This window comes from Pangasianodon hypophthalmus, chromosome 11 (genome assembly GCF_027358585.1).
Source record: "Pangasianodon hypophthalmus isolate fPanHyp1 chromosome 11, fPanHyp1.pri, whole genome shotgun sequence".
In the NCBI taxonomy this organism is placed as follows: domain Eukaryota; kingdom Metazoa; phylum Chordata; class Actinopteri; order Siluriformes; family Pangasiidae; genus Pangasianodon; species Pangasianodon hypophthalmus.
The window spans coordinates 20,586,075-20,613,455 of NC_069720.1; the positions used below are offsets into that span (position 1 = coordinate 20,586,075).

Sequence of the window (27,381 nt, forward strand, 5' to 3'; positions counted from 1 at the left end):
AAAGTGAATCTAGTGAGAATAGTGCAAAGAGTACAAGTGTACAACAGGTAGCTGAAATAGTGTTAACATAAGAGTAGCAGCCTATGTACAGTATAATAAATATTGTAGCAGCATAATGTAATGTGCAAATACTTGCAAAAAAAATTGCAGAGAGGATGGAGGATGCTCAGTTGTGTGTGTATATATGTGTGTGTGTGTTCCTTCAGTCTAGTTTCTGAGTATTGAGGAGTCTGATGGTTTGGGGGAAGAAACTGTTACTCTGGTCGTGAGGGCCCGAATGCTTCGGTACCATTTACCAGACGGCAGGCGGGTGAAGAGTGTGTGAGAGGGGTGTGTGGGGTCATCCACAATGCTGGTGGCTTTGGGGATGCAGCGTGAGGTGTCAATGTCCGTGATGGAGGGAAGAGAGACCCCGATGATCTTCTCACCTGTCCTCACTATCCGCTGCAGGGTCTTGCGATCCCTCTGTAGAACATGGTGAAGATGGGGGGTGGGAGATGTGCTTTCCTCAGTCTTCTCAACTGATCAGTTGATCAGTGTGTTTGTGTCCCTGGCTTTAGTGTTTGTGACAGTAAGGGACGTGTCGGTTAGCAGGCTGTGTGTGTGTGTGTGTGTGTGTGTGGTCATTCAGTACACAGGTGGCGCTGTAGTCTGGAGCTCCACTTGAACTGGTCTGTGTAACACCTTCTCTTTTTTTGGTCACTCCCAAGTACGCTTAAAATCTTGTGTAAACAGGAGAACCGAATGGGAGTCACTGTACTGTCCGTCGAGAAAAGACCGTGTGGGATTATAATAATAAGTTTTAGTGGCTGGTGTGTGAGATTTACATGGAGCTGGTGTTAAACAGCACAACATACGGGTCCTGTGGTGACCATAGCTACTAACCAGCTGCGGCTAACTCATTAGTTTGCGGAGCTAGCTTAGCTAAACCGTGGCGCCGATATCAGACTTCACTCAGGATTATATCTTTCTGTGCGTTATTTATTTGACTACATTACATCGAAATACAAAACGAGAGCTGGTTAAGAAAAAAAGCGTACAATGTTAGCAGGATAGTAAGGAGTTTGTTAGCTCGCTAGCTAGGCAAACTTGGCTAAGGTAAAACAGTGCTGCGTTAGCTAGCTAGCTAGCTAGTTAGTTAGTTAGCAATCGGAATAAACGTCTGCTGAAGACCGGACAGCTAGTTTACAGCGTGACATGGTAAACAACACACTTGGCAAGTGCACTCGTTTTTGCTAGCTAGCGACTCTGAAGCCATGTCATGGGACATGTATAGGTAGCTAGTTAGCAGTGTAGCTTTAACCAAGGGTCGTGTTATTTAAAAAAAAAACATATTTTATATATGTGTAGTAATCCTCGCAGTAAGCGACAAGCTAATTAACGTCACGAGTCAGCTAAGCTACACATCGTGCTGTTTGGGTCTGATTTGGTGGAGTGTGTGTGTGTGTGTGTGTGTGTGTGTAGAGCTTCATTACTCCCCCATGACCCACACTGGCAGTTGTGTTCATCCAGCTGTGCCACCGGAATAACAATGTCAGACAATCAGGGCAACGTGAACAACAACAACGTGCCTCTAAACAACAACAACAACAACGGCGCGGCGAACCGACTCCGGAACCCGAACATCAACCAGAACCCGCTCATCAATGTGCGGGACCGGCTCTTCCACGCTCTCTTCTTTAAGATGGCAGTCACATACGCCAGACTCTTTCCTCCGTCTTTTCGCCGGGTTTTCGAGTTCTTCGTGCTTCTGAAGGTGAGGTCTGATCTGCACTTTCTCCTGTGCCTCAGGCTTTTGGTTTTTACATGGTCGAGGAATCCAGCACCTGATAGGAATATGCTGAATGAGATAACAAATCCTAACCTCTATCTCTAGCTTTAATCTTTAATTTCTATTATTCTCATGTTTAATCATATTCTATACCATACAAGTTTACTGCTTGGTGAGGAGGTAAAGGGCTGCACAGTGAATCTCTTTACCTTGATGGATTTCTTTAAGGGCAACTTCTGTTCTTTTACATGGATCTCCATCTCATGTGAGCTTGACAGTAAATTATTGTCCAGGTGCCATATTGGTATTTGTTGACACTGATGTTTTCCAGCACACTTTAATCAGTAGGATAACACTAGTGATTTAACAATAAATCTGATGTCATAGATAATAATTATAATAGAGCTTTGTGCATCAAGCGGTTTTTGATCTTGATCTTGATCTTGATATAAACATCCTCATATTAACCGAGACGACTTTCTACAAGCTTTCTTTTATCCTCATCTGGGATTGCGGCATCCTTTAAAATAAGTCCTGTGTCCTGTGCATTATCCATGCCATGTAAGTCAACATATTGTGCCTTTATGGCATAAAGAATCAGATCAGACTGAAAAATATGGCAAATCTGATCCGAAATCAGGCGAGCATTTAGGCTTTTTACGCTTTAAAATTTTTTTTATTTCCGCATTTTAGCGTTGGAGTACGCTTCTATGAGTTATCACTCCAAAATATGCCTAAAGAGTCTTCTTTTTTTGACCAGTAAAAATGGCAGATGAGTCAATTGATGTATGAATCTGGAATGATTGACAGATTGACAGACGTAGGCGTTGTGAAAACTCTGATATTAACAGACACAGTCTGGAAGCCCCGCCCCTTCCCCCCATCTCACATTAGTGATTTATTCTCGTCCCGTCTCATTTTTCCCGAAGATACATCACCCCCTCTTTCTGTCAAGGTAAAAGGAGAAAGTTTTGAGTTCATACATATGAAATAAAATCTGTCAGTGTATGTTTGACATGGCTGATGGTAGACAAGTATATAGTTAACATCAGTTATAACTGAAAGAAGGGAAAAATCCCTGTCTACATCTTAACTAAAACAGCCGAGTGGCAGCTTTTCCCCCGGGGGCCTTGTGCTTACCGTAAAACCATGTGTATGCACGCACTCCAGTTTCTACCTTGGGCAAGTCATTTGTGAAAGGACTAAACTGAAAATATGCATTTTCTCCCATTCCCAGGCCTTGTTTGTGCTCTTCATTCTGGCCTACATCCACATTGCCTTCTCTCGTTCACCCATTAATTGCTTGGAGCACGTACGTGAGAAATGGCCACGCGACGGCATCCTGCGTGTGGAGATTCAGCGCAACTCCAGCCGCGCTCCCATATTCCTGCAGTTCTACGAGACGGAGGGATTCCAGGGGCTTGTCAAAGAGCCGGACAGGGACACCGAGGACACCAGCCGAGTTCCCGTTCACCAAGAGGATGAGGATGAAGAGGAGATGACGGTTGACATGTTCGACAACAGCTCTGTGAGGGTCAGTGTCTGGAAATACACTCATAATATTTGTCAGTGAGAAGATGTAGCTTGTCTTCACTAATGTTTTCAGTCAGTAATTGTAAATGTTAAGGCTGTAGCAGTTACTTTTATAATCCAGCAGTCTGTTGACTAATTATTGGATAAGAGAATAAACAATGATTGCCTGTTTTAATTACAATAACTGTTTAATTTTGACTTAAATTATTTATATAAACCTCAAAGGAAGATTCAAATGAATGGCGTTCATCATTCTGTTTCTTTATCTAAATGGTACTAAATCAGTAGCTTACTCAAACGCTTTCAGATAAATGTAATAAGCCTCATTAAACCAAGCTACTGTTTTAGGTGTTTTCCCTTTTTATCATCATCAGTGTGCTGCTGCAAAATGCATCTCTGCTTTTGTATACTACGTTGCATTAAGCTTGTACTTTTTTTGAGTGAAACACTTCCCCAATTTTAACATTTCAGGAATTGCCATTTCTCTCTCATTGCCCTCATTCAAAGGTCAGTCTGTGCGCTGTGCTATTTCTTTTGTAGTGCTAGACATGTACTTCAGTACTGGGAAGGGCATTTATAGTCGATGGTGCATCAATTAATTTTCATGCTCGATTTAGTCATGTATGTTGTAAGTATGTTGTTGTAAGTATGTTGACTAATCATTGCATCCCTAATAATTACAAAATGCACCAATACAGTGGATGCACCAGCTACAAATGGCAAGTTATTGTAGTGACTCAACATTGATGTGCATAATTGTGACAAAAATTTGTGAATGATAGCAAAGTACCTTTAAACTTGGTATTAAACCATGGTTTGTTTTCTCCTCTTTTGCCCGAGCATTAATTCACTATCTGTCTGTGTTCTCTTGCAGTTTGAGCTGGACATCGAACCGCGACTGAAGCCTTTGGTGAACGATGGCGCCCTGGGCTCAGGCTCGAACGACACCCAGGACCTCTCCTTCAGCCAGGCTCCCTCTAAAGGTATGCAGCCGCTGAAGGAGACTGTCTCCGAGATTGAGATGCTTACCAGAGCAGGTAAAGCTCAACATGTCTAATGCTTGTACCCTGGCACCACAGACATCCTGCTGCAATCCTTTTTCTCCTGCTGCTCTGTGACCTCATGCTCCTTTTCCTCACTCGCCTCCCTTTATCCACTCCTGCCTGTAATGCTCTCATCCCTTTGTTCCCTCATTTTTTTTTTTTTTCCTGGAGTCCCATTCTCTCTCTCGCTCCTCCACGAACTGACGCTTGTCACTGATTGGTGCTAGAAGAATAAACCTCAGGAAACCGCTTAAACTTGCAGATATTCTGAGATGACATGTTTGAGTTCCTGAAATTTTTGTGTGATAGTATCAGCTGTCTGTTCTATCATTGCGGATTGCGTTTCGTTCTGGATTGTAATTTGCTCACCCGAAAGCCCTCGGCAGTTTGGTTTGGATTTTGTCAATATTAAGTCATACTAGATTTGATCTCCGATCTTATCACACTGTTACAGTTTAGGCTCAGTGACCCTCAGACCTACATTTCCAGACAGGTGAACTACTTTTGTTGTTGCTTTTAAAATGGTGACTGATGTAGTGGCATTTTGCCTTCCTCACAAGCTTCTTATCAGCATTGGACCAAAGAATGTTTGCGTATGTGTGTAAGAGAAAAGAGGCGCTGTTGACAGGCCTAAAATGCATTCCTGCAGAACAGGCCTGACCTCCAGCATGAGCTGCACTTAATAAAGCACAGTGCTGCTGATTTGTCATCAACACTCCACCACTTATACTCCCACTTATATTTCACGTATATGAATGTGTGTTCACTAATAAATACAGGTCTTAAGAATTTATGGGTCCGGACATCTTAAAATAGGCCAAGAGCAGAGCTAGTTTTCCCGGTGACTGGCATGCACTCCGAAGTGGCTGATCCATGTTGCTCTAATTGTGCTCACATCATGTGCCAGTGGCATGCCACTCAACCCAGTATGTATTAGTCATTATTTAAAAGGAGTTCACAACATATTTTATTAAGTAGTTATTAATAAGCACAGACTCCAAATTAATAACAAGTATAAATGATAGGCATCACATATAGACAGTTTGTGACCTTAGTATTTTAAGATTCAGTCTAGGTTTCAAACTAATAATCAAAAACTGATGATAAAAATAAGAAAGGAGTTTCTTTATCGGTTAGTTAGTCTGTTGTGAAGCATGCACTGTCACTTCTCACCACAAGTAGTAAAGATATTCAATTCAAGTAGTTCAAATGTTTGTTTTTTTTAAGACACATTAGCATTGATGAACACTACGTTATTTAATTTTCTTAATGTATATGTTGTGTGTCAAGTCATCACACACATCAAAGAGCTGGGGGTCGAGCTGAATTTAGCATCTGAATGTTTCTGTTTGGAGCAGCATCGTTTCTTTGGTATATGGAATGTAGCCCTTGTGTTTGCACTTCTGAAAATACAAGTGTTGGAGTGGAGGGAAATTGCTTTCTGAGGCTTCCATTCACTCAATTCAATACGCACTATTATTCCATGACCATTTAAGGAGGGATGCTGTGGTATATTTAAAATACATACTAGGTATATTGTTTTGTTAGGTGCCTTTGTAGAACTGTTTTCTCACCAGGTCTTATAGTCACACAGAACAAGTGTGTTGTGTGTACATGTGTGTAGTGTGAGGATCTGATGGGTTTGTGTTTTTCTATTCGCAGTGTGGCCTCAAGAGGAATACATAGTGGAGTATTCCCTGGAGTATGGTTTTCTGCGGCTGTCTCAAACCACACGACAACGTCTTAACATTCCTGTCATGGTGGTTACCCTGGGTGAGTTGCACAACACGTTAAAAAAAACCTTGAGGATTCACCATAGTGGCTGTTGCTCACAATTTTTTTTTGTTGTTCCAAGCAGCTGTTGTGAAATTAATAGTCGAAGTGCTTTAGAGGATATCGTTTGAGGGCTTGTAACCAGAGTAGTGTAACTGACATTTGACAAACAGGAGAGCCAGGACAATCCTTAATCATACTTTGACACTGTTAGATATTTTATGGTAATGGATTCACATGCGCCTGTGCTGAAAGACTGATCTCTTTTTTTTTTTTTTTTAAATTTATAAAGTTGTTTTCAAGGTTTGAATATTTTAAATGTGTATTGTGTGCCCACTAAGCCTTCATTGCCAATTACGTTTTCTCAGTGGAGTGGATTGTAATGTGAACAGTAAGCCTCTTTAATCTGATCTTGGCACTGGATCTAAACATATTGGCAGGTTGCAAGTGGCTTCTGCAAGCATCAAATTATTTCCTCCTTGGTACACCATTACGCCATTAACTCTGGCTGCCAGTTCAACCCAAATTGGCTAGAGTGTGAAAGTTACAGCGAGGTGCATATGCACTAAACCACACATCGCAAGTTCTGCTAGAGAAAGAAACGTCTCGAAATGTGTAATTGGTGCCACAATATCATTGAAATGAAACAGTGCAAATTAGAAATTTTTACCATTTATTCTTGCTGTATTGAGCAGAATTACAATTAAATATCAAAGTATTATTAAACAATAAAACTATGGATAGTCCAAAGTTCTTTTTGCAAGTGAAGGCAAATCATCAAATGACTCATTTGTGTCACTAGTAGTTAGGACTAATATAATGATAAACACCAACTCATTTGTATCAGTGGAACCACGCTAGTAAAGCACAAGTAATGTATTTTTAAATATTTTATAGGAAACCATATGGTAAAGATGGGTAAAAAGGTTTTGACAAATTTTTTTTGGTTATTATTATTATTATTATTATTATTATTATTTTGTGGTCTAATCTTTAATCGAAATAAATTTATTTTGAGGGGAAAAGTTCTCAGAAATATATTTTAACAAAAACATATCACAGTTTGTGGCACTTTTAGAAATTTTACAAATGAAATATAACTAACGCTTGATCCCATATATATTTTACTTTAAGTTCACCTGATCGTTTATGAGCTTTTATGCTATATTATATCATCCATGCCATCCTGTTTCACTGGGGTATAAATACGAGGTTACACAGAGGTCAAATTCCCTTAGTCGTTCATCAACATAGGGAAGATTAGTGAATACACAAATTATTTGATTCAAAAGTGTGCTGACCTTCATAAATCAGATAATGACTATAAAAAATAGCCGCATGCCTGATATTCAAATCTACTTAGGGGCAATAATTAAGAAGTGTAAAACACTGATCACCTTTGGAGATTTGCAGAAGATTGTAGCATTTTGGTATCACCAATCTGTAATTTGATGCCATCTCCATGCCAACAAACTATTGCCACCGAGGGTTCACTAGACACTAGTGGAACTGGGATCTGTGATCAGATAAACCAAAAATATACCATTTTGACACAGCACTCAAGGTGGATGTGGAGTAAAAAGAAAGATTATTATACAGATCATGTGATGATGTGGGGCTGTTTTTCCTCCAAACACCCTGGCAACCTTGTTAGGATACATAGTATCATGGACTCCATGAAGTAGATATATAGATTCTCTATTGATCCTGAGGGAAAGTACCAGGAGATTGCTCTTATGCTTTGCAAAGGGAGTTTGCACAAAATATGCTTTGCAAAGGGAGTTTGTACAGTTTCTTAAATTAAAGGTTAAATTTCTTTCTTTTTCAGTGTGAGATAAGTTGAACGACATATTTTTATTTTACCATTTTTTAATGAAATTTTTACCAAGGGTGCCAATAACTCTGGAGATGTTAAGACAGCAGCTGTCTGCTAAGATTATGTACTCCAATAAATTAAGCAATTGGACACTGGTCCCTCTTTGGTTCAAAGAAACAATGAAGCTGGAGAGACAAGCATGGCTGTTAAGATGGGTGGGATATGATAGAGACTTCAAACCTGCACAGATGGTTGTGCGGTTTCAACAATGGATATGGAACGGCATTACATCGTATTGTACAGTTTCATCCAAGACAGGTTTCCAAAGCTTCCAGCATCTCGCTGATACCTATAATTTAGAGAGACAAGATTTCTATAGATATTTACAGCTTAGAAATCACTTTAATAAAAATATTAAAAATAAGGAGGGAATTGAATTGAGTCTCATCAACGTTTTTGCTGAAGCATATAAAGATGCTATTCACAAGAAACTGGTATCAAGAATATATTCATGTATACAGTCCTCTAAGTCTCACTCTGCCTTATATATGTTAAAGAAAAATGGGAGAAGGAGGCGAATATAATTTTAAGATTGGTTAAACATATGTAAATCACAGCATGCTACCTCTGGTCTGGTCAATGGAGAGAATTCTCATGGAAAAATATCATTAGATTTTTTTTATTACTCCAAAAAGAAAATATTTACAGAATGGTAATCCATAATCTGCACTTTGCTGGAGACGATGTATCAACTCGATGGCTGATTATTTTCATATATTCTGGGACTGTCCAGCATACTGGTTATTGGTAGTCACTGAAATAGAATTAATACTGGGTCTTGAGATTGATCATAGCTTTGGTACTATATGTTTAGGAAACATACCAACTGATTTTAATGCTCAAGACAAGTACCTTCTCAGATTGTTATTGGTTGCTAGTAAAAAAAGCAATAACCAAGAAATGGCTGGATGAGAATCCACCAACAAAAGAAGAGTGGATAGCAATTGTAAAGGATAGGTTTGATATGGAGAAAATAACCTTCTCTCTAAGACTAAGTATGGACAAATTTTATAAGAACTGGTCAAAATGGTTAATACATAGGAAAATAGATAATAATACAGTATTAAGTAGTAGATATGAAGTGCTTTGCAGTGAATGTGCCCCCTCCCCCCCTTTCCCCCTCCATATATGTGAAGTATTTAATTGAAAATACACTGAATGGACTGAACTTTATGGACTTAAATAACTGAGAATTACGGACTTGAATTAACACTTTTTTTTTCTTCCCCCTATTTTCCCCCTATTTTCATTTGTGTGTATGGGGGCTATTGGGAGAGTAACCCCTATCATGAAAATAACTGTATAACAAGGATGTAAGAACTGTATGTGATGCCTCTGGTGACCTGTTCAGTTCTTTATTTATTTATTTGTTTTGTTTTCTTTCTTATCCTTTTCTTTTTTCTTTTTAAAAAAGTTAAAAAAAAAAAAAAAAAAGGCAGCAGCTGTCGGTAATTAGTTGAGGTGCATCTGTAAATAGTAGTTTACAATAATTTCATAATTTATAATTTTAAGAGTATAACCATCAGACATAAGAAAATCGGCAAGAAACAGTTATTACAAAACATGATTATGCTGCTTAGAAGACACAATACAGCAAATATTGCAAATATTAAACTGTTAACGTGAAAATAAGTCATCGACACTGACCATGCTTCCCTTTGTTTCACATCCTCTCTTATGCTCTGTCACACAGCCTCAGAGGTAGTTACTCTTATACTTAATGCTGTGCACACACAGAGGGTGGGTAACCTTGCACTTTGTGACTCAAGTGCACATACACACGGTCAAGAGAGTGTGATGCAAATTTACAATTGTGATTAACATGAGGCTGCAGAAAAAAAATCTTTAAATCATTATTTCTCAGTGCAGTTCGATTGAAGAAAACTTTGATTCTGCAGCATTTGCAGTCAGGCAGCTACTGCATAAAATGGCCCACCGTTGTTTTCCCCCGTCATGAATAATGACTGTAGACATAGACACCACAGGGCACTGTGAGGAAACACAGTTTCCACGTTAAGCCGTGAGTGAATTTTAAAATAAACAAAACACTCACTTGCAATGAAACAGAACAAACAATGTTTGTCCAATCCAGCTAAACAAACATTTAACATTATGTACTCAGTGTTAAATTTCACATTACTGAACAAACAGTGAATGGTGCGTCTTTGAATCATCTTTGAATGGTAGAAGCACAAGATTAGTTTTCACCCACAAGTGGTTGTTGAGCTGCAATCAACAGAAAAACTGCCGTGACTTTAGTAATGCTTGTACCCAGTGTCAAGGGTTTTCTTTTTAACTTTGGGAGAACATACTGCTCATACTCAGGACATTGGCTGTTAGTTAGAATGTGCCAGCAGTTCAGTCATTCAAAATGCGGATGAGCTTTCATGCACAAACATTCACTAGGTAATGGAACTGGTGTAATGTAGAAATAACAAATATTTATGTTGTTCCTAACACAACTGGTGTTTCGTAGATTTGAGCATCACAATCTCAATTCTAAGGCAAAAAAAAATATTCCCATTTTGAGAATCATGCAGCCCTAATTAAACATGGGCTAAATTTAATTTTACCCAACTGCATCACACTCATTGAGCTAATGTGTTGATCTGCGCTCTACTGAAGACAGTCAGATCTATCTACCTTGAAAGTGCGTGATGTGATTTTCTCAAAATGTCACTTGAGTACCTCCGGTTCTAAACCCATGAATTATTTTTCTTAAAACGTTTTCAAGTTTATAATAGTTTGAGGACATTCTGTCTTAAAATATTTACAGACCCAGTAAAGGACCAGTGCTTTGGAGATGGATTTAGCCGCTTCCTCTTGGACGAGTTCCTTGGCTATGATGACATACTGATGTCCAGTGTTAAGGCTTTAGCAGAAAATGAGGAAAATAAAGGTAAAAACATGACCTGTTCTGTTTCGTATTGTGTATTCATGCTTGTGTATGTATGAACTATTCATGTGTTCATGTTGTGTATGTTTAGGATTCTTGAGGAATGTGGTATCAGGAGAACACTACCGTTTTGTTAGTATGTGGATGGCACGTACTTCCTACCTGGCTGCCTTTGTAATCATGGTGATTTTTGTAAGTATCTCACGTTGTCTGGTGTCTCCTGTCACATGTAGTGACCAAAGATAGAATTAAGTTGGTGTTGTTATTTATATGGTTTATGAATCTATTGTCAAATGAACTTAATTAAATTTAGACACAAGTGGACTTGAAGGGACATAATAATTAAAAATGTTAATAAATAGAGGGTTTACTACAGGGATTAATAAAGGAGGGTTTACTTTTTCATGTTTTTAATAAATAATATCCAAAATCGGGAATTGCATTCAAAATGCTGAGGCTGAGAGATGCAGTACAGAGTAAAGTGACAAACTACCAATGTGACATTTTCTAAATTGTTTATTTCTCTGTATTGGTTTAACCTTTTCTGCCATCTCCTACAGACACTCTCTGTGTCCATGCTGCTCCGCTATTCCCACCACCAGATCTTTGTTTTCATAGGTAAGCTCAAATACATTGGCCTAGGTTCTTGCTGATTACACGTACACTATATGGCCAAAAGTATGTGGACACCTGACCATCACACCTTCACCAAACTGTTGCCACAAAGTTGGAAGCACATAATTGTATAGAATGTCTTTGTATAGCATTACAATTTCCCTTCACTGGAACTAAGAAGCCCAAACCTAACAATGTTCCAGCATGACAATGCCCCTGTGCGCAAAACAAGCTCCATGAAGACATGGTTTACCAAGGTTGTAATGGAAGAACCTGAGTGTCCTGCCCAGAGCCCTGATCTCAACCCCACTGAACATTTTTGGGATGAAGTGGAACACCGACTGCGCGCCAGGCCTCCTCTCCCGACATCAGTGCCTGACCTCACTAATGAGAATAAATGAACAAATCCCCTCAGCCACGCTCCAAAATCTAGTGTGAAACCTTTCCAGAAGAGTGGAGGTTATTATAACAGCAAAGGGGGGACTACATCTAGAATGGGATGTTAAAACAGCACATATTAGTGTGATGGTCAGGTCTCCGCAAACCTTTGAGCATATAGAGTATTACTGAAATGGGCAAACGCATACATTCCATATGAAGATGAACACTGAATGTACTTGCTTAACATTGCTTTCCCATTTGCCCTGTGTGCAGTGGACCTCCTGCAGATGCTAGAGATGAACATGACCATTGCATTCCCGGCTGCTCCTCTTCTCACTGTAATCCTGGCTCTTGTGGGTAGGTGCTGCTCACTGTGTGGTTGTGGGTTGTAGCACAGGCATGCGTCACATTTACTAAACATGGCTGCAGTGTTTATGCCTGATCATGTTGGACAGCCAGCAGTGAGGGCTAATATTTCTGTGTAAATGTGAACTTTACAGAACAGGCAGAATTAGACACTTTATACTGTTGTTATGAAAATCATATATTTGCAAGAACACTTTTTTAAATAGTTATTTGGGTTTGACATTGTTGTGAAGGTTTTTCGCATCTTCCACACAGCTGTAAAAGGAGCAGATGTTTAAAATTTCTGATAAAAGCTAATTATGTTTGATAATATATCAAACCTCGTATATCTCAGAAACCTGTTGATAACACAATGTCACTGTCTGTCACATCCACAGGAATGGAAGCCATCATGTCTGAGTTTTTCAATGACACAACTACAGCATTCTATATCATTCTCATCGTGTGGCTGGCGGATCAGTACGACGCCATCTGCTGCCACACCAACACAAGCAAGCGCCATTGGCTCAGGTACTGCACAATTCTTCAGTCTGTGTAGCAGTCTGTTTTAAAGGCAAAGTGCTGGAGAACCACAGAATCTGAATCAAACTTAGTGATCAGTGATTCACCATGCTTAAGCAAGAAAACTGTGACCTGTGAGCTTTAATCAAACATGCACAGGAATTATACTCAGCTTTGGAATGAGAAGAAACTTCTTTATGAACTTTAGCCATGTTTCCTTTAGAGGTAACAGGGACAGTTGTAGTTTCTGGGCAGTCGTCTAGTAGAAGATCATTTTTCACAGCAACCAGGCCTGTCAAGATTCGGTAGTTTTAACCAAAGAAGATTTAAATGATTGCTCTCTTACTTAAATAAGAAGCTAAGTTTTGCATTGTCTTAAGCACATGTGACTCTTCTATTAAGGTTGAAATCATACCAATAAAGCAATGAACAGTGTGTAGGGTGTTTCTGTAGCATAGAACAACTCAGGGTTCATAGTGATTATGCCTACTTAGGTCCTGCTGTTTTAATATTTTTCAGGTTCTTTTATCTGTACCATTTTGCGTTCTACGCATACCATTACCGCTTTAATGGGCAGTATAGCAGCCTGGCTCTTGTCACTTCTTGGCTCTTCATTCAGGTAAGCTTGTTTGTTCAAACTGAAATAGTGTTGCCAATTAGGCTATGAAAAGACAGCTATGGTTCTTGTATCATTTCATTTTGTGTATATCACAGTACTGGAAGTCGCCATATTTTGTCCGACTGTGTATGCGTACGCATGAGGTCCCAACTGCAATTTACTTGAATATCAGCCATTTGTCTTGCAAGACATAAAAATCCAATTGCTTTCACTCTTGCTTATTGCTGCACATTGTTATCCATTCCCAGCACTCCATGATCTACTTTTTCCATCACTATGAGCTGCCCGCCATTCTGCAGCAGATCCGCATCCAGGAAATGCTGCTGCAGAACCAGCAGGCTGCTCAGGGCAACCAGACAGCGCTGCAGGACAACTTGAACAACAACACCACCACCAATGCTGTGGCACATGCTGGCAGGCCAACTGCAGCCAGCTCAGTCACTGCCAATGGCCAGGAGCGCCAGTCAACCCTGGCCCAGCCACAGGCTGAAACTTCTAATGGCCTGCCTACTCCTGCACCAAGTGATCAGGACTGGATGTCCGAGACGGCAGCCATCATCACAGATGCCATCATCACGGAGGCACTTTCAGCCCCACTACTGGAGACTACAGCATCCACTGCAGGCATCAGTGTCGCACAGAGTGCAGCTATGGCAGGAGAGAATCAGCAGGGGAGCGAAAGATCAGCTGGACCCCAAGAAGGGGGAGGGAATGATGAGGCAGGAGCAACTCCTCACATCACAGACTGCAGAGAGGCAGAGGTGGACAAAACAGACATGCGTCAATGGGACGCCAGAAAAGAGAGCGAGAGTCACACTGAGCCAGCCACACCCGGCCCTCACACCGCCCCCTCCTGAGCTCAGCTCTCACTCGGGTTCAATTCCAAACCCCATAATTCCGCCTTTTTACTTCTTCAACTAGCAGCAGCAGAGCTTTTCACCCTAAATGCATCCGTAAAGTGTCAAGGAGGAAGAAGAGCACCAACAGCGATGGAGCGCAATGTAATCACACCCTGAAAAGGGGTGGGGGGAGTAAATGTTTTCTTTTCTTAAGGACTTGAAGTGAAAATGGATGCTTTTTGAATTATTTTGAAAATACACCACATGTGGGGTGTGATCATTCAGAGAGTAACTGTGTGTTTCTTTTCTTTTTCTTTTCTTTTTCTTTTTTTTTTAAAAGATGATTGATTAGTGATTGGTTTCTTTAAACACTGGGTGTGTTTGTATACAATAATGTGTTTAACAATGATAGTACTTCTGATGGCATATTGGCAGTCATGTGGAGCTCAGCATCGACCTGTGTTATCTAAAGGAGCATCTAGTCTTTATTGTATCCGATGATTCAAGCCAAGCAGCGGTTAATCTTTTGATTAGATTTGAGTTTTTGAGGTGTAAGGTTCTTATGCAGTAGCAGACGACCCAGTGTAATGTTGAAACCAAGCTCTCACCTGGAAAGTAGTCTACCTTGTGAAAGTATAGTCTTAGTCCATGATGCCTTGAAAATTTGTTGTATTTTAAGTGATTTTTGAAGACTACACTTAGGTGTCAAGGACTGATTTTTGAACTCCTTTCTTAAGGAAAAAAATCCTGTTTGGGACAGATTGCTGATCTTTACAATTACTGCACTAATTTCTTTATGAAACAGGTAAGCTCAGTCTGTTTTTGTGCAATTCCAAGAAGATCTATAAAGGTGCCCCAGTGAATTTTGTCTGGTTAGAGAGCAAGTCTCGTAATTTTCTTGAGAGTTCCTCTTTATTTAGGGGTACAGATATTTTGTTAAGGCTATTAATTCCTTCAGCTTTGGGCCTTCAGTTCAGGGTGTTTCATTTGCTGGCTTTGAGATTGGTTGCCTTTAGCATGTAGTACTATGAACCTGTTTAATAGTGCTATAAGGTTATACCATAGCTCTAAAGCCTTCTCAGAGTGAACGTCTTATTAATGTGCTTGATCATTTTTGTTGCGCTTTGCTTATGTGTATGTATTAATTGCATTATAAAAAGCAGCCATACAAATGGGTACATTTTTTCCCAAAACCCATATTACAAAAGATATTATTTCTCCATCAAATAGTAACTCTCATGGAATGTAGGAGTACAAAAATAGCAAAACATTTTTGATACTCCCATGGGTACTGCAAGGCATACCAAGACAGAGTTCAATGTTTAACAGTAATCAAGACACAATGGGTGTCACAGAAGAGAAGGAGAACATTATTTAACTGCCATTCAAAATGTATGCAAAATGAGTCAGTCATTATGCTAGTACCAGTAAGAAAAAAAAAAAACAAGCATCGTAAAAGCTCAGTGAATATTTTATGTGCAAATAGATCAAAAAGCTTTTTAAAAGTGAGTGAAACAGAATTAAGAGTTGTATGCTTTATAGATCATGCCTAGAGGGACAGATAAAGCCAATTTAAAAAAAAAAAATCTTGCTTTTACAAGTTGAGTTAATTGACTACAACGAACTTTATTCTGTCAAATAGATTAAGCTTAACGTGTCACAGATTGTCTCTACTCTTTGGATGAGAGAAGACTGGAGGAAACTGTGCAATTTCTTTGGCAGGGTTTCATTCAAAGGCTATGCAACAAATGACAAGGTAAACGTCAGCGGCTCTGGGAAGATGGTTTTATCCAAAACGTGTGCAATAAGTCAAGTCAGTTTGAGAGAGATTTTCAGCATGAGTGCTCCGCAGATGAGCTTTTATGATCGAATTTCTTTTTTTTTTTTTTTCTTTTTCCTGTGCCTATTTGCCGTTCTGTGTCAGAATGCAGGATGATGAGTTTCTATCCATTCATCATAGACGATGAAAATCCACAGTTCTGTGATGAACTCAATTTGCTCTTTCATTCAGTTGTATTTAAATGTAAAAACGAAATGCATAAACAGACAAAAGGATTTTCCACTCCGCATGCTTGCTTGTGGTTACTTCTTTGTTGCAGCAGACTTGCTTTCAGGTGAAATTCTTTTTTTTCTACATTTACTTTCAGAGTTGAGCTGTATCTTATAAATAATGCATCAAGCAACATAAAACGTAAACCTGTTATTGTATGCTGTACAATATTTGTACCAGCATTTGGTGCTGCTACCCAATTGCCATTGATATTATTAGTGGGTTTATGAAAAACACAACTAACTAGACAATGTGTCTACATACTGTATATGCAATGTGTATAATCCACTATTAGCTTAGAGCAAACACTGAAAATCCCATCGTTGTACTGGCAAATGAGCAATGCTATAAATAAGCATCCTAGCTGCAATGGTTAGAAACACAATATCTACTTCTAAAAGTGAATAATACTGAAACCATATAAATCATTGCTACATAATGATTTTTTTTGTAAGGATGTACATACAGACATATTTTCCAAGTCTTTCCAATGCCTGTGATAATTTAGGAGCAACTTAATGTCTAGAGCAGAGGTTCAAAATTTTTACAGTCACAGGCCACATCATTACAGATTTATTTTACATTAAAAAGAAAATAACCACATTATTTAAATGTATGGATTAATATTTTGGAAATTTATTGGTGCCAGAGATTGGTGCCAGGGGAAAAAAAAAAAAAAACCCTTGTATTTTCCACCATTGTTGGTCCTTACTTTGAGGAATCTATGGTAGGATTTTAGGATTTAATTTAGGATAATTTTATTTTTTAATAGTTAAGAATTAAAAGAAAAAACTACAACATTTAAATTTATCACTAAAAACAAAACCTTTTTAAAAAAAATTTATCACTTGGTCAAGCAGGTGTAGCCTGCATAAGTGTATAGTTGTGACCTCCTTCTTAAAACACACTGAATGCTTTTGGCTTATTTTTTATGAGAGCTCTTACCTTCAAGTTTCAAATTGCTAATATGATCATAGTGTAACTGAGAGGAAAGCCACACACAGGGTCACATGGTGACCATCACCTCTGTCATAACAGTCAAAACCAAAATACTGCTCATGATTGTGGATGAGTTAAAATTTTAACGAGTTAAAATTAACAGGTTAAAAAAAGGATCCTATGGATATCCCATCCAATTTTCTGACCTTTGAGATATTGAGTCATTATCACATTTATCCTCAGAAGAAATCATGAATAACAAACTGTCATTAGCCGTTCTTATATTAGACTTTATTTGTGAAAAACATTCAGGCCCAATTAACAATACTATAATTTCAGATCAAATACTGCATAACTGAACAAAACATTTAAAACCCACCAATTTTTTTTTCTTCTTAACTATTGACAGATTTTAGGTCATGTTTCAAATCCCAAGCCAGTGCTCCCATGAACCGCAAAAACACATCTGCAGAGAGGAGCATGTAGAAATCCTGTGCATACTCTCCACACAAGAGGAGACATGATATAGCCATGCTGATGTGTCCTGCCTTATATCCAGAGAGCTTTGGATTTCTTTAGGCCTCAGCTGCATGGCTACATTTCTCTTTTGGGTCTTCATGATAGGGTGCTGAAGTTCTGAATTTCTTTAGAAAATGGGCAAATCCGTGTCCCCTTGCTGTTCTCATAAGCATAACAGTGCCCTAGAGCCTGATGATGCCATAGCATGAGGACTGCAGCAGATTCTAGGCATCACTGAAAGCCTTTGGATTGCTATCAGAAACAGGATGCCTTCAGTTGTTCATTGCATTGTCCCCTCTGAGCTGTGCTGAAAGCGACAGCATCACCTTTTTCCTTCCAAATCTTTGACGAGGGAGCGGCAAATTGTGGCTGTGACTGTGGGTGGCCCCTCCTGGGTCAGTGGAATCACAGCAGCAGCACGTTCTTTGGCGAGAGCAGTCTGAAGTTGGGCCCGGCGGGCCAGAGCATCCCTCAGCTGACCACGGATCTCCTCGATCTTCTCCTGCAGCTCCTCCAGCTCTCCATCTTTGGGAGGGTCTGTTGAGTGAGGTGGAGAGGATGGGAGTGGCTGTAGAGGCACTGGCCCGCCATTTTCACACACTCTCGATACCCGACTTCCACTGGGTGCAGATTCAGAACCAGATCCGGACCCAGATGCAGATCCAGAAGTACCCTGACTGCCTTCTCCAACTACACGGGCGAGGAGGCGGCGTGTGTTCAGCGTCTCCAGGTTAAAGTGAACCCTCTTGTTGTCCTTGAGCTCTTTGGCCGCCCGGCTGCTCTCGTTATTCCACTTGGCGAAGGATCCTGGCGGCGGAGGTGGTGGAGGTTGTGCCGGCTGGGACTTCTGAATATTACAGCTATAGAATTAATCAAATTAGTAATAGCATTACAAACTGACACTAGGTTACATTATTAACCAATAATCAACATAAAAAAACATGTGACTGTCATAAAGACACAAGAATGAATTAAGATGAGGTCAAGTCAATACCTTTTCTCTGCATTGGCTCTCTGTCGTTTTACATCCTCGTAAGTCATATTCAGCGCTCGGTGAATTTTCTGTAGTAAAACAAGTAATTATCTCAAAGAAATGAAAGCATTCAGCTCTAAAAATCAATAAGCCCTGACAGAATTATTCATTTGTCTTCAGCAACCACTTTATTCTGGTCAAGGTTGTGGTGGATCTGGAGCCTATCCCAGGAACGCCAAGGCAGAAATACAATCCGGATGGGATGCCAGACTGATGCAGGGGACATCCACACACACATTTACACCTAGGGGCAATTTAAAATAGCTAGTCCACCTATCAGCTTGTTTTTGAGTAAAATGTAGAACATAATATCAATAACCATGGTATTATTAAATGCTAGGACTGGGCTTTGAACATGTCTTTCTCCCCACTCTGTGCCACCAGAGATCCCCCTTTTCCTTAGAAGTTCTGGAAAGGGTCACGATCATTTGGTCAGTGGTAAACCTATCCTTGTATGAATAGTCAGTGTCTCAGGAAGTGTTTCAGTTTAGGACTGAAACCTGGAAGCACCAACACTACCTGCTTCCACGAGGGAACTATTTCTCTTGTTGTGAATTTGGTTTATGTTTTCACATTTACACTCTTCAACCACCAGATGGCAGTCATTTTCTTTGAGAACTTAAGTTTGGGTAATGCAATAATAAATAAATAAAAACATATTTCATACATTTCATAATTGTTACAGTTTGTTACTTTCTCAGGACAGCACAAAATCTAGACAAAATAAACTAACAAGTTTGAAAAACTTGAGACATTAGTTATAGGTCATTTTTAAAAAAATGCGTAATGATCATTAAGAACAAGCAACAGAACAACTGTACTATTAGATTCTTCTAAAAAAAAACAATATATTGAAATGCATAACATTTTTTATATTTACAAAATACCTTCTGTTATGCTGATGATTTGAAATGTATGAATATGTTATCAGTTAGTTACACCACTCACGTCTCTGACGTAACATCATTAATCACTAGTTAGAGCACAGGTTCCCATCCCTGGCCCTGGAGTTCCTCCTGTCCTGCACATTTTGGTGTTTTCCCTGCTCTCAGTTGAAGTGGGAGTGTTAGGGCAAGAAAAACACTAAAATGTGCAGAACACGGGGTACTCCAGGACCAAGCACAGGAACCGTTGCGCCAGTGTAATGAGTTAACTCTACAGGTCTAAAAGAGCAATGACCATGCTATTATTAGAGTGGGCAGAGTCAAAATTTTACACAGGTGATTTAGAAACAGACCACGGGTTGAACCTTGGATAAAGATAAACATATGATGGTGTCTCACCTGGCTGGTATGGAGCCAATACTTGAATTTCTGCCGACGACGGATATGAGGAAGAACCAAACGGTAGAAGGCGTGTTCACCTACGAGAGTGAGTAATGCCCCAGTCACGCCCACACACAGCAACACAAACAGCCCTGAGAAATGCCGGATACCCATCTGCAGCGTCTGCAGGGAGACGAGATCACACATTTTAATAGTGTTATTTGTATCAGAATCATAAGAAATATTAAACCAAGTCTTAGTATGGAAAATGGAATTATGCCACATGATTACATGTCAAGTACAATCAGATTATATACAGCGCATTATGGAAATGTCTGCAAGATAAAGCACTTCTCTGAACAAACAGAGATAACAAACCACGCAGTTTTATTATTACCATTATTTGCCTCTTCAGTGACACCAAAGAATAGCTCACAGTGTGCACCCTTTTAGACCACTGTATGATAAAGGCATATCTAATCGACTGTAAACTGTGCTCTGTGAAAACACTAAGAGGAGCTACTACAGCATCTTTCTACAACACCTGATAAAACATCTTACCGCACTGAAACAGTATCTTCAGTAACCAATGTGAGGGCAGCATGCATAGTCATTAAAAATGAGGGCAAGGTGTTATGTTTTGGAGGCACACAATGGTATTCACAAGTGTAGAAAGTGAGCATGTAGAGAAACTGTAAAAGAAACGTGAGGGAGAGTATTTCACTTCTGCGAGCACTGAGCGCTAAGACACCTCTGCTCGCCAGGTCTACATGTTGTTTGCAAGTCAAGATGCAATTCACAGCATGCTCACTGATACTGTTCTGTGCACTCAGTTTGGTTCTCACTCACGCTCTCTCTTAAAGATACCATTTCAAGGGCTTAACATCTTAAACATAAAACTGAGCACAAGGAGCTGACTGCTAGCAACACACCGCAGCGACTAACCTAGACAGAGCTAAATATAGACTTCTGTGAAGCCACTGATTGCTAATATTAAGTAGATTACTCATTTCGCTAATAATTAATGAATACCAAAGACATGTACTCATACTCGTATTTGGTCTGCAAAAAACTATATCAATGCATCCCTACTTAGTCATATTATACAGAGGAGGATGGATTCCCTTTTGTGTCTGGTTCTTCTGAAGGTTCCTTTTTGTCTCAGGGAGATATTCCTTTCCACTGTCACCTCTGGCTTGCTCATTAGGGATTGAAATCGAAATCTACATCTGGATTTCTGTAAAGCTGCTTTTCCACAACGTCTATTGTTAAAAGTGCTAAACAAATAACAGTAAATTAAACTAAATGAACAGAAAGCATTTCACTGCACGGAAAAGCATTTCACTGCACGTCATTCTGTGTATGGTTGTGTGTCTGACCAAGAAAACTTGAATTTGAATTTGAATGAAAGAATCATGATGTATAATATCATAAGAAAGTCTCAGGAATGCATAGTCAAGCAGGCAATTACTCCACGTGTGACAGATCAGTCACAGTCAGCAGTCTACATTACCAATATGGAACTAAACAGACCTATGGAGAAATAAAGCACACACACTTTATTTCTACCGAAAAGGAGCTTTCAGCATGCAAGTTAATTAAAAAAAAAAGTGTAAGAATGAAATATATCTGTACAAATGCTCCATGCATTCCTGAACCTTCATACCAGTGTTGTGTGAGATAAGCTGAAGAATGAATGCATGGATGTTGGAAGGCTTTTGTGAAATAGCAGTTCTCAGCCCTAGGTGTCTTGTCTCTGTCAGAGGAATGAAACCTGAAATCCCTTTGAAAAGGCCCCTTTGAAGTGTCCGTGTGATACCCGGGCCAGGCAGCAGGGGGCATTGTATTTCTTTCCGTCCCAAGGCAGCTGAGGTCTCTCTGTGTCATGGCATTCAGGATTCATTGCAAAGATGCACTGCATCCTCTCAGGAGCGCCTTTGATGGAGAATGGATCCTACTGACTAGAACTAATTGGAATTTTTAAAAAATCATTTCATCTAATTGAAATCGAAGCCATGCTCATATACGAGTCGTCGAGTTGCTTGGTTTGCTTCTGTAAATGTGAGAAATGTCTAGCAGTTTGAAACTCTCCATAATAAATAATGTCATTTAACGTCATTCATTCATTTTCAGTAACTGCTTTATCCTTGTCAGGGTTGCACTGGATCTGGAGCCTATCCCAGGATTACACCCTGGATGGGACGCCAGTCCCTTGCAGGGCACCATGCGCACACACACACACACACACGTTCACACACTCATTCCCACTATGAGGAAACTTAGCGTAGCCAATCCGCTCACCAGGGTGTTTTTGGGAGGTGAAAGGGAACCGGATAACCCGGAGGAAACCCACACATACACAGGAAGAATATGCTAAACTCTGCACAGACAGTAACCCACACTAAACCGGGGACCCTGAAGCAATGCGGCGGCAACGCTACCCACTGCACCACTGCATAGAGAAAATACTTTGCGCAGTGACATCATGTAAACTGTTGTGAGAACAATCATGAGAACCATGTTGCTAGGCAACCAGAAAATTATAGACGGCAACTACAATCTAGCTAATGACTGAAGCAATGGTTTAGTTAGACAGCGTGTTGTCATTAGGTATTTTATATAGATGTAAAGGTATAGAGACACTGTGAATAAGACAAATTTGAAAAAATATCAATATTTCCCTTACATTTACGTCAACTGCATTGTAATTACACTGACACTGACTGCACACTTAACTTCCATGAGTAACGCCACATTGAGGTGTCAAAAAATTTCAACATTTGAAGCAGTAAATACCACAAAGGCTGGTAAAAACAGTAAAGACCGCAATATTTAAATGCAGAATTAACGCAGGCAACCTCACTAAAGCTACCGTATCAAAGGCAACACCTTATGCTTGTGAGCAGGTCATGAATAGCGTAACAGCTTTTACACACCTACACATATGGAAAAGTAGTATTTTACATACCAATGAGACAGTACAAATGACTGAACATTCATGTTTCATATCGCCAGAGAGGTTTCTGAAGGATAACTAGCATTAGAATGCTAATATTACTTTTAATATCTGATGTGGCAATGATGATGCCATTTATCCTTCATAATTTTCAATTATTTTGCAGTTTATTTTAAAACATTTATATTTCAGATTTAATTTTACATCATGCATCAACATACATGTCATGTAGTTTTGCCCATGCATGCCTCTGAGCAGTATTCAAGGCCAATCATAATATATTTTATATAAATCCCAGAATAAACAGGGTCAAATAATGGTCTCTCACTGAGGAATAGTTTTAGATTATGTAGAAAATGGAACATAAATCCCTGAGATGTCTTTTACAAACCTTTTTTTATTATTAAAAAATATGACCACAAATGGTTTCACAATTGTGTCTTTGTCACAAGTGACTCCTGTCACAATCTGAAAATGAAGAATGAGAAAGGGGGAGGAAATCTCTCATGAATGGCGGGTGTCTCCTCTGCTCTTTTTGACCTGAGGGCATGAGAAAAGGAGCTGGAGAAGACTGCAGTAGAATACTGTCTCCCCGCCTTCAGTGGTTCTTCAAATCCTCTAGTCCAGATAGAATCAGTTCACCTATCACACTGCCCAGGTCAACATCTATTTCTAAACCACTTCAGGAAAAGAATTTTGATCTTGCAGCAGGCATCTGTTCCTCTGATCCTGAAATCTCTGAGATTAGGTCCAAATGAGCAAAAAATGTGTAAAACTGAAACTGAATCAATAATATAGTATAATATAATTGATAATTGTTAGATAGAAAGTTTTAAAAAAAATACCAGAAATGTTTTTAAATATTGAAATATGAACATCAGCAATAGCCAGCTCGTTCATAATTAATCCAATTATCAATTAATTACTAAATACTTACCAATTAATTACCAATAATTCACTTTAACAGGAATTCCTGATTATTTTATTTACTGCTTCTATAATTCACATAATACCTCTCAGTTTCATTGTGCCATACTTTCGGCAAATGCTATGTTGACAAACAATCTTCCTTGGTTAGGATTTGTTGCTTTCACTGCCATGACGTAGGTTTGATTTCAAGGTCAAGGAACTATTCTCACTGGCAAATGCCGGAAACAAAATGTACAGCAGGAAAACATGTCCCGGTCACGGAACAAGAGTAAAACAAGCTGTCCTTTAAGTCAGATTTGAACCATTGACCAAAACACTGTTGTGTTAACACCCATAATCCTCCTTTGTGGAAAACACAAGGGCATCCCTTTAATGCCAACTCGATGTGTTTGGTGCACTTCTAGAGCTACTCGAACAATCTCACAACACCCTGCCCCTTTATCAATGTCTAGCTGATGCCATTAAAGCCGGAGGATATAAAATGGATTGATAAGGAATAATCGTTTTAGCTGAGGCCATGATAATTTTGCCCTCAATTAACTTAGAATATTTTGCACACTGGGGTACATATTTCTCAATCTTGATGTTAACTTACTGGTGTAACAGATTACAGGAGCTACTCAAGGTCATTATAAATGGCAAAAGGTTAATAAGAGCTCAATATGCCATGTACTCCAGAATCTGGCTTTGTTTTATAACTAATCGAGAGCACATGTCTGACATAAGATGATGATATAAGGTAACTTCCTATACAGGCTGATCGAACTCAATATGACAAAGGAACTGAAGCTGAGGATGAACGCCTGCACTGTACAGACAAGAAGGTAGCTCTGGACAAGTCGGAAAAGACACTCTGTTTAATTTATTTGAAAAATATGGTTGGTTTGTTGAACATTCAGTAATTGGCTACCTGGGTATAGCTGTATCCCAGACCAGATGGCATAAGCTTCAGCATCATATGTTTTCTGTTTTTTTTTTCTCAGTCTTTTTTTAAAACATCCCAGTGGCATTGTTTGATCAGGTTAAACAGCAAATAATTGTGCAATAACATGGTCCAGTGGCTCATGACAGATGGCCTGCAGTTACATCTGTGTAGAGGAAGGGGGCATAGCCCCCTGTATTCCTGTTAGCAATTCAAAATTCATTACATGAGTTATAAAGAGCTTAGAAAAGAGATAAATCTGTATTATATCGGATTTCCTCCTCAACCAGAAATGATGGACACTGGGTACAAAATTGGATATGATTTTCTGGCCTTTCATTCACAGAAATATTGCAATTGTGTTTTTTTTTTAAATAATTGGGTTTAGGCAGAGACAGATTAACAACCGTGCCAACTGGGCATATGCCCAGAAGACCTGGCCACTAGGGGGCCATCATGAGCATAATGTTTAGGCTGATTAGGCAATGGGTTCACAAATGGACATTATGAGTTTCTGCAACCACAAGCCTTGACCATTCTTTAAATTCCATTTTTATAATGTAGGATTTCTGTAACGTGAACATTTTATTATGTCAGTCACATATGTGTTATCAAGTGACTAAAAGAGGAATACTCCATGACTGTCTAGTGGGAAGGGTGAGCTTGCATGTCTTGAGACACCTTTTAAAAAATCAGGAGATGTGTTTAAAAGGGCGCATCTCTTTCCACTGTCACCTCCAGCTTTGAGTGATACATAAGGAATAAAACATGACAGGGTGTGTTTTTATACCCGGCCTGACGTGAAGCAGTGGAGCCTGGTTTATACTTGACGCATGAATTTGCTTGTGTGTGGCACATCAGAGCCAAAACATCCCTGTCCATCTGGTTTCCAAGTCAAACTGTAGACTATTAGTCATTTCATGCACAGTGATGTGAAACACACTGACAAGCGCTGTTTTTTTTTAATAACCTTCCACCGTTGTTGTGACTATTGTCCTGAACTGCATCTCAAATCCAAAACTCTGACCTTACATTCAAAAATATTTACTAATGTAGAAAATTCAGAAGACTGGCCTGCATAAACAGATCTTTCAAAAGCTTTGAAGGCTACATGAGAGGATTTTAAAATTCAAACACTAACCGTAATAGAAAAATCGGTTAAAGTTAGTACTCAATAACGGTATAAAATTGTGCATAAGTAATCATACATAAGTAGACACTAGTTTGTTTACTGGAGGTAGAGTGACGGGGAAATTAGTCTATTTTATCGCTGAATTCCTATATATTTTTGCAGCAAGTCAGGATAACAAACAAAAAAAAACTAACTGCTCATTTACTTTTAATTTAAATGTGGATTGATTGAATGCCACTCCCAGTAACATTTCAATATATTAACACATAAAATACATTTTCATTAGAGTGATATTTCTCATATTAATTTGTAAAATAAATAGAGATTGAGACTTTCCCTCACGACCCCATTCATAAAGTTTGGGAACCCCTGGATTAGGTGATTATGCTCCCACACAACACAAAACAGAGAACCAATGAATGTAAAATCACCGAATCTGAAATAAACTGTTGAAATGTTATAGCTGTGTGGCTCTGAATGTGTATCCAGTGAGTGGTCAGTCATGTCCTTATTACCTTAACTAGGTATTTGGATGAAATAAACATGCATGTAGTGTAAATCCATACTACATGCGTCAAAGAAACGAAAATTTTAGAGAACATTAATCTTTCCTAATGCGTTGGGATAAAAAAACAAACGCCATATTAAAATGGGCCAAAGATGACTCAACATGCTGTCACTGCTGGTCATTAGTAGAAATAGGAGCTTGTAAAAGAGCTTGACTCTGATCATTTGGCTTATGAGTTTGCAAGGAAAAAAGCAAGAAAGAGATAGATAGATCGATAGATAGATAGATAGATAGATAGATAGATAGATAGATAGATATTCATCCCAAAGGGTAAATTCACAAGTTAGAGACCACCTTCTCGGGGTGGGGGTGGAGGGTGGGGGCACCTCTGCTTAGGTTCATGCACAGGTGCCTAGGTTTTAGTATTCCTTCACTAGGATTAGGGTTTTGGAAATGCAATTCTATTTCAGTCAAAATGCAGGAAGCTGTCACTCTCACCTCTGTCATGGCGAAGACTCTCTTTCCACAGGGTACCACTTTGTACCACTTGTCGTGCAGCATGTCCATGTAGCCGTCGGATTTGTAGCGGCTGATGAATTCTGAAATGTTAGATGTGAGAGGCGAGTTCTGGGGCAGTCCGATTCCATAACCTGCCGAGGAAACAGCACGTAAGTCAGTCCAGGCTCCAATCAGGCTGTGAGCGCAATGCTATTTATTCCATCTCAAGCGTAAACAGTGAAGGTGAGTCAATGACAAAGTGGGGGTTAGAGAAACACTGGCAGGACAAAGAAACCACAGAAAAACATACATTCCCTTCCTGTCAAAACCAAGCAATCAGCTGAATGGTACAGAGATTTTAGAACAGATTTCCCTGTTCAACACCATTAAGCCACCCGAATATGCTCCCTGTTTGT

General features: G+C 39.3%; 2 protein-coding genes across 4 annotated transcripts in view; one reads left to right on the forward strand and one right to left on the reverse strand.

Moving 5' to 3' along the window:
* Positions 1-670: 670 nt before the first annotated feature.
* tmem259 (transmembrane protein 259) lies at positions 671-16,278 on the forward strand. 3 transcript variants are annotated; one of them, XM_053238154.1, is made up of 12 exons: positions 671-1,200; positions 1,465-1,756; positions 3,009-3,305; positions 4,179-4,341; positions 6,010-6,120; positions 10,773-10,895; positions 10,984-11,084; positions 11,453-11,510; positions 12,162-12,245; positions 12,632-12,764; positions 13,275-13,374; positions 13,623-16,278. In XM_053238154.1, the coding sequence occupies exons 2-12, from the start codon at positions 1,532-1,534 to the stop codon at positions 14,229-14,231; spliced, it is 2,004 nt and encodes a 667-aa protein (XP_053094129.1). In that variant the 5' UTR covers positions 671-1,200; positions 1,465-1,531; the 3' UTR covers positions 14,232-16,278. The 3 variants fall into 3 exon arrangements, with proteins under 3 accessions (XP_053094129.1, XP_053094128.1, XP_026775582.3); XM_053238153.1 differs by having other exon boundaries at positions 671-1,756; XM_026919781.3 differs by having other exon boundaries at positions 671-1,756; positions 4,179-4,287.
* A 432-nt stretch (positions 16,279-16,710) lies between these two features.
* The window catches only part of grin3bb (glutamate receptor, ionotropic, N-methyl-D-aspartate 3Bb), a 50,460-nt gene continuing 39,789 nt past the window's right edge, over positions 16,711-27,381 (reverse strand). The window contains exons 6-9 of the mRNA XM_026922509.3: positions 26,966-27,117; positions 20,038-20,202; positions 18,716-18,783; positions 16,711-18,581 (exon numbers count right to left, since the gene is read on the reverse strand). Coding sequence (XP_026778310.1) covers positions 18,044-18,581; positions 18,716-18,783; positions 20,038-20,202; positions 26,966-27,117 — 923 coding nt within the window. The 3' untranslated portion in view covers positions 16,711-18,043. The remainder of the gene's footprint in view (positions 18,582-18,715; positions 18,784-20,037; positions 20,203-26,965; positions 27,118-27,381) is intronic.